The sequence below is a fragment of the Pollachius pollachius genome, assembly GCF_949987615.1.
Source record: "Pollachius pollachius genome assembly, chromosome: 4".
In the NCBI taxonomy this organism is placed as follows: domain Eukaryota; kingdom Metazoa; phylum Chordata; class Actinopteri; order Gadiformes; family Gadidae; genus Pollachius; species Pollachius pollachius.
The window spans coordinates 7,166,716-7,174,627 of record NC_136937.1 but is presented as its reverse complement, the minus strand read 5'-3'; the positions used below and the strand labels follow the sequence as shown (position 1 = coordinate 7,174,627).

The 7,912-nt window shown below is 46.7% G+C and overlaps 1 protein-coding gene across 1 annotated transcript; it reads right to left on the bottom strand.

Annotated features, from left to right (window-relative positions):
- Positions 1–2,854: 2,854 nt before the first annotated feature.
- Positions 2,855–7,288, bottom strand: drd4-rs (dopamine receptor D4 related sequence; the record flags this gene model as incomplete). The annotated part of the gene is made up of 5 exons (XM_079734049.1): positions 2,855–3,057; positions 3,826–4,553; positions 5,288–5,400; positions 6,405–6,682; positions 7,270–7,288. The coding sequence occupies 5 exons, from the start codon at positions 7,286–7,288 to the stop codon at positions 2,855–2,857; spliced, it is 1,341 nt and encodes a 446-aa protein (XP_079590175.1).
- Between the last annotated feature and the right edge of the window lie 624 nt (positions 7,289–7,912).

The following is a 7,912-nucleotide window of genomic DNA, read 5'->3' as shown; positions in this document are numbered from 1 at the left end:
CACACACACACACACACACACACACACACACACACATACACACACACACACACACACACACACACACACACACACACACACACACACATAGTCTCACTACATGCAGCATATGCATCTGTTTGTACAAATCTTTTGTTTATTTTTCCACCAATGACAAAGATTATTGGTTTCAATTACAGTGGTCACATTCACCTCTTCACTGCACTTTTATAGCACTTTAACAGATAAATAGGTCACAAATGATGTCTGCACTTTGACAAATGATGTCTGTTTTCTTCTCCATGATAGCCTCCTTCTGCATTAAATACTGATGTTTAAACATTCATTTTATAAATATTTTCAATTTGATGATTAGATATTCGATTTTGAGCAAGGAAAATATTCCCTTTTTTTTCTTCTGAATGGAGAGGGTAAAAGTAAAAAAAAAAAAAGCTAAATTAATGGCGAAGCCAAACTCTGAATACAATTTTAAAAGAACATCCAAAAGTTATATACCGTATATCATCGTGCATGATTTGAAAATCATGTAAAGTCATCAATCACATACTTTATGTCGTCGGGCTAGTATTAACATCTACTGTAATCAATTCATAACTTACAGGAAATAAAACACCCTTCACGAGACCTACTGCAGAAACAAGATACAGTCATTGTCTTTGAATCCTGCTGTGATGGCTAAGGCATAGATCAAAGAGCGCTACGGCTCCCCACAGGGCCAAAGATAATGCAACAACCAAAGGGTCTTTCTGTTGTCTGTCTTCAAGCCACTTATTCCAGATGGTTATGACGAGTATGTGATGAAACGGTTCTGTGTGGCGGACGATAAAAGACCCAGGGTATCCAATCAGCAAACTGGATCCTGCAGATCTGAAACTGCCGCAGATACGGGGGGTCTCGACTGCACAGAAGCAACGAGGGCAAAGATGGGGAAATCCGCGGATCAGCATACGAACGTGCTTATGGATAATCCGTGCTGATGTGTGGATTTTCCCTTCTTTCTACCCCTCAAAACCTTGAAGCCCGCCAGATAGGTCTCAGTCGCCGCTGAGTCGTTGGCCCCCGGTCCTGTTATTGAGACACGTTCAATCGGACCCTGAGTAGGAAAATGACAAATCCTATACTGGTGGAAAATAGGGTGACACTGTTTGTGGTTTAAAGACTTTGGTCTTCTTCCCAGAGTGATGGTGAGTCCATCGGGAATGTGACTGAATGTAACAGGATTCACACACAACAGGCCACACCGTGCCATATAAGATTCTCTCTTTGAATCCCCCTGAAGAAAGAAAATGGAAATGATATCCACATTTGTTCACCAAAAGATATTATACACATTTTAATATCATGTAACCATAATCATCCATCATTTTGGGTGTACGTAGTATTATGGACTCCTCAATCATATTGAAATCCAGGGCCTCTTCAACGGTAGAAGAAAGCACCGATAATCTTTAGTGCTGCTACCTAATAGTTTCCCATTACCTTTGACAAAAGAGAACTCTAAAAGTGCCTTCATTACATAATTTAAGAAGTCCTTACTCTTGTTGCACAAAGGGCAGCACATTATGACCCACTGAGCCTTTTCAGGAGAACGGCGCTTTGAGAACGGCGCATTATCCACTGAAGTGGATAATGGGTTTTAAGAAACAATAGCTCAAATCCCCCCCTTTGTCCAAAATTGCTGTGTGCTGATGATTTTCTGGAAAACTGATGATACATTTAAGTTGTTAAATCTTGTACATTTTCACTAAATCGTGTAAATTCTTCTTGAGTATCTCACTATCTGCAAAGGCGAGAATATAGATTAAAATGACAAAATTCTAACTCCAACGGAAAGTTTGGTTTGAAGTGAAAGTGAAACCAGAGTACACCATGGCATGCATATTATGTACCGAATGAGAGAGCTCTTTGTGGGCTTATGAACTTTAACGTTTAACACACACGCACGCACACGTTTGCATCTATATGACCAACAATGGAAAGACCTCCACGTAACATTGGCTGTATCGTGTCTTTCATCAGTTCTTTGGAAATCACTGAAAGAATAACACAAACACAACGGCAATTGACGATCAATTCCCAAACATTTGGTTTTCAGAAAATGCTTGAGGCACTTGAGCTCACAGCAGCCCATCGTGAAGAGAAGCAATGTAAACCACCAGGGAATACAAGGAAACATAACTGCTTTTCATTTCTTGGCACCAATGCTCATTTTTATCTCAAAAGGGAGGGTTAGGACAGGACTTGTTGATGAAAATTAATTGAACGTTATCTAGTAGCATCGCCATGGCATCTCATGTTAAACCAACATTTTTTTTATGTTGCGTATTATTTTATTGTACACAAACCCCCTTAGAACCTAAATCCCCTCAATTACCCAGATACTGCAAAGAACTTTGACTGCATCTTTTGATGAACAAAGTGATCCATGGCATTGTTCAGCATCCCTTGGAGAAAAGTCCCCCGTTGTCAAGGCAAATATAGTCATTACCCAAGGGGAAACGTATGAAATCCACAACACCTTTGAGCCCTTTGGCCCGGGGGAAGCTGTGTCTCAGTTTCGTCCATCTCGTCAACCTACACACATACTCATCTCTGTTCCTCAATCATATCGCATCATTTTATATGTGTATTGGTAACTGCAGGGGGTTTGACACCACCAAAACGCTCAGTCAAAGCATCCCTGAAAAGATGTTACTTTTCGACGTTGGAAGAAAGATGCGAAGATTGAGAACTCCTGTCGTCCGAAGCGGTTAGGATTCACACGCTCCACACAGTACAGTAAACTATTCATAACTATGAGCAATATATACAGATATAAAGATATACATCTCAATGGTCCGACTCCGGGGTTGGCTCAGGTCCGACAGCAGAGCAGCTTGTGAAAGACATTCCGGAACTCGGTGTTGAAGGCAGTGTAGATGATGGGGTTGACGGCGCTGTTGACGTAGCCCAGCCAAGTCACCACGGAGATGAGCGTTGGGCCGATGTTGCATGACTCGCACAGCACGTTGGTGACGTGCACCACGAAGAACGGTGTCCAGCAGGCCAGGAACACACCTGTGGGGCGGGAAGAACAGGGCGGGCGGGACGAAGAAGGTGGGGTTAAGGTTAAAGGCTCTGTTATGTTTGGGCATCGACGCAACGCAATGACCAGGCAGTCACTTCGACACAGGTGTGACCGCCAGGTGGATCGCGTCATAATTAGGAAGACGAGTAGCAGGGCGAGCTAGTGTTTTTTCGACAGGATCTAACAGGTCATGTAGCTCTCTGTTGTGTGTATGAAGCATTACATTTGATTTGGAAAAACGTGATATTGATGCACCACATGTCTGCTATGTGTAGAGCAAAGACGTGAGGAAGCAGAGGATAGTCGTTTCCAAGGTGATTTGCAGCCCGGTGAGATTTCACACTGCCAGAACCCTTCTTTCAGAGGGCTTCATGTAAAATCTGCAATTATCACTTTCTATAAAAAGCTCTGTTATCAAACTGATATGTATCGCCTTAATGCAACTCTTATCAGCTTTATCTTTTTTCGTGTGTGTTTTACAGAAAACCATATCACGCTGAGATGTATCACTTGTTTTCAATTTGTTGGGTATGATTATTTCTAACACCCTGAAACACCAGGACAAAACCAGCAAAGCCTTCACCATTCCTCAATTTCTTTCCTCCACCAGATAGCTATATATACTGTACTCCACATTATACATAGGGGTCGACCTGTAATCCTCCCTGGGCGAGATGCCTACCTGCTCATTACTGACATTATAATTGCATGTATTGCCGCGATATAAGAATGCAGCGGAACAGTGCGCAGCGACTCACCCACGACGACCGGAAGGACCTTCATAGCCTTGCGCTCCCTCCCGCTCACTCGGCTGCTCTTGCTGTTGCGCCGCGCCCTCTTCACCCCGAAGGCCTTGGCCAGGCCGTTCTCCCTGCCGCCGCCGCCACCTGCCTCCCCGGCAGGCCTCTCGACAGGGTCACCGTCGGACCCGCTGTCCACCTGCGTCGTCATGGGGTCGCTCTCCGCTGCCGCCGCCAGGCAGTCCTGCCCCCCTTCCCCCTTGCCCTCCGGCGGTCCCAGCGGCGTCGCCAGGGGCGTCGACACAACAGAGATTGCGGACGGCGACGTCGGGCTCAGATACACCGCCTTCTCCCTGCCAGTGGTGACGGCAGTGGCGCCACCGCCTCTCGCCTTGTCCCGCCGCAACGCCGAGCTGAGCCGCAGCGAGAGGCTTCGGCGGCCCCCGTGCGCAACCTGGCTGCGACTTCGGCCCGTGCTCCAGCGCCGAAGGCCGCGGAACATCCAGTAGTACAGGAAGAGCATGACGGGGCAAGGCACGAAGAAGGAGCACACGGAGGAGTACACCACAAAGTGGTCGTCCTCCAGCTTGCACACGCTGGGGTCGCGGCCCGGCACCCGGTTGAGGCCGAAGATGACGGGGCTGGCCACCACGAGCGACAGCACCCAGGTGGCGGTGATGAGGGCCAGCTGGCGCACACTGAACTGGTTCCGGTTGTATTTGAGTGGCACCACCACGGCGATGTATCTGTGAAAGGGAAGGAGAAGGGGGGTGGGTGAGGAGCAGAGAAAGGGAGTGATGGGTCTATTCGGCCAGGAATAAACGTAGTCACGGTTCAGTGTCTCTGAATCTCATTCTGAAATCGAAATCTATATTTCATGTAATGGAGTCGAAAGCGGTGGTTAGCGCACAATTCTCCAAGGGGCATTTAAATCACAAATCACCCCTCTGTTAGCCAAATAGCCTTGACCAAATAGCATCAGGTGCCGCGGCGTATGCATTGCTCCACTCGTTACGATATGCGCAGGTGCTGTAATTTCAGGTCTTCATTGTCACCGTTTTTATTAAACCGCTGACGGCCCAATCTGTCAGCTCCGAGGCTTAATGATGCTACTCCATAATATCCTCGTCACCTTCACCTGATTATTATAATGATTGAGCTGGATTGGGCAATAAAACAATTTAGCCGTCACAGGCTCACAGATGAGTGAGGTCTCTTCCAAAATGACAAATTATTCAATGGGAAATAAATGTTGGCTCAGATGTGAGAGGAATTTGTATTATGTATGAATGGTATACGGGGTGTTACAAAGCAAGATGTGGGTTGCTATTGATTTAGTGTTTATTTTTCAGTGTCATGTTTGCAAAAACGATTAGGTAGCAGGTGTCTTTTTCATATTCCGAATGAAAGCAAATTGTCGTAATCGACCTGAGAAGGCAAGGAATCAATAGAAGTCACTTGTTGGGTTGATCGGGCTTACCTGTCCACGCTAATGGCACACAGGTTCAGGATGGAGGCAGTGCACAGCATGACATCCATAGTCATCAGAGCATCGCATATGTAGGTGCTCAGCGTCCATATGCCACCCAAGAACTAAACAGCAATACACACACCACAGTCAGAAACGGCAGTTAGCGAAGCACAACACTGTATGTATAAGAGATAGAGTTGTCGGGGGGGGGGGGGGGTATTTATGTATAGTATGTATAGTATTTGTGTTGTATAGTATTTAGGGTAATTTATATTTCCTGTTTTTTACTTCGCGCACATTTCTTTCTTTCTTGGGCATGACACCATTGTGTCAGTAACAATCTCCTCCTGGAATAATACATTACTCTGAAACGGAAAGGTTTTCAGCGGGGAGTCTTCATCAAAGTTACTGGTTCAATTCTGAAGGCACTTTGCTGAGATGTATCTGTATCTTGACATGTAAGTACACAGAAATCGAATAACCATGTCTTCGGGATGCCTATTGATTTTCTGAACACTCTCCTGTTATTTTTGGTTCAAACTTGGTCCTGAAGCGCTTAAATCTTTTGGTGGCCAAGGCCATTTTGATCGTGTTCTATGATTGTGCTCATTAAGACTTGGATAACAGTGTCTGCTCAATTAAATTCGTAAGGACAACAAATTTTTAAAATCTAAAGTTTAAAATTGTCAATCCCCAAGGGGAAATACTACCTCCTGCGGAAACACAGAAACACACAACACTATACCCCCAATGTACAAACATAATTAACAAGACAATCAAGGAAAAATTAGCCCTCCACCGGCCTAACATGATTAAACTCAGCAGTTTAGCAAATGTAGAAATGACAAACCAAAGGATCAAAGGAGTACCATGCCAGAAAACCCCACCGACCAAAACACCACACTCAATCTTCTGAGATACTACACTACATCTCAGCAATCCTGTTCCATTGAACCACACAACAACACCAGATCCCCCACCACTCCCACCACCACCACCTCCACCGCAGCCACCACCACTACCCCTACCACTCCCACAACCTCCGCAGAAGCCGCCACCACCACTCCCACCACGACCACATCCCCCAACACCACCAGCAACACCACCACCGGCACCACCGGCTTACCTCAGTATAGACGTACAGCGGCAGCACCAACACGGCCAGCAGGAGGTCGGCCACCGACAGGCTGATGATGAAGTAGTTGGTGGCGGTCTTGAGGGAGCGCTCGGTGAGCACGCTGAGGCACACCAGTACGTTGCCCAGGATGATGATCAGGATGAGGGGGACGCCGAGGACCAGGGCCAGGTAGTTGTAGCTCCTCTCCGCCGGCTCCTCGGGCGTGCTGCCGGGCGTCGCGTTTTCCATGATGGCGGCCCCGAACAGAAGCTCTTCTGGGCTAGCATCTAGATGGGGGGGGGGGGGGGGAGGCGGGGGTGTTGTTGGAGTTTGTGGAGCAACGGTTCAATCACTATCGCAGCACACAGGGGTTTACGTATAATCGGCAGGAATCGCATTTTAAAGCGATTCAGAGAAGGATCAATCAAAGACAATCATTTCACAGGGAAATGTAATCTCGGAGGTGAAGGTGTGAGCTTTCAAGCGTATGTGCCTCATTTTGGGTGCAATTTGCCATTAGTATGCCCGGTAAAATGGGCAAGAATGCATGAAGCCTGATGGTTCATTGATAGTGACCAATCTGATAACTTCAGCAGAATGGCAGACCTTCCAATCACACGCTTCAAAGTGTATTATGGAAGGTTATTGCAATTACTACAAGATTCCTAGACCATGCAGGAAGACTCAACTACTCTGCTATATTCTATGTATACGATTTGTCAGACACAGCTAAAAAAACTGTTCCCAGGCTTGTGCACTCCGACAGTGAAACCATTATGATCGGTCGCTATCAGAGAGAGTGCATGTTTTGTACCTTTTGACCTCTGTGGCTTGCCGTAGACAGAGGTAGTGTGTGGGGGGGGGGCAATCTCACCTGGCTGACGAGTGGCCATGCCAGCTCTAGACCTTCTCCGGAGCCTCAGCCTCGGTCCGACGGAGGGGAAAACCTATGCCCGCCCGCCACGCCTCCACCTCCGCACACATGGTGCCGGCGCTCTGAGCTGTTCATGGGTTGTCGATGGCGTCTCCCACACGGATAAAGTATCTGCCAATAAACAGTTAAGTGTTTCACATTTAAACCACAATTATCGCAGCGCCTTCCGACTCCCACACCATTTCACAGTTTTGTCTTGAGCTGTTCAAACGACGACCGGCCTTGAGCAGCTCATTAGTGCCGATGAGGAGAAAATAAACCATGGCTGGATACTAGTTAAGATCTCATCTTAACTGGACATGGATCCAGACGGAACAGAGACTAGGCTGGAAACCGGTACTAGCCAGACAGGCTTAGGTACGCATGGTTTCCTGTTTCGTTACGGATATATTCCACCAAAGAAAACTCATTTGCGCGAGTGGATTAAACTTTCAGAAGGGGATTTTAATGACTGTACTGGCCGTGTTTGTGTTCTCCAACTACACGCAGAGAGATCCTCGCCTCCAGCCATATGATTGGTCGTAACAAATATATGGAGCGAAAGACAGTGAAACGCCTTGTTCACACAGATCTGAAATTGTCC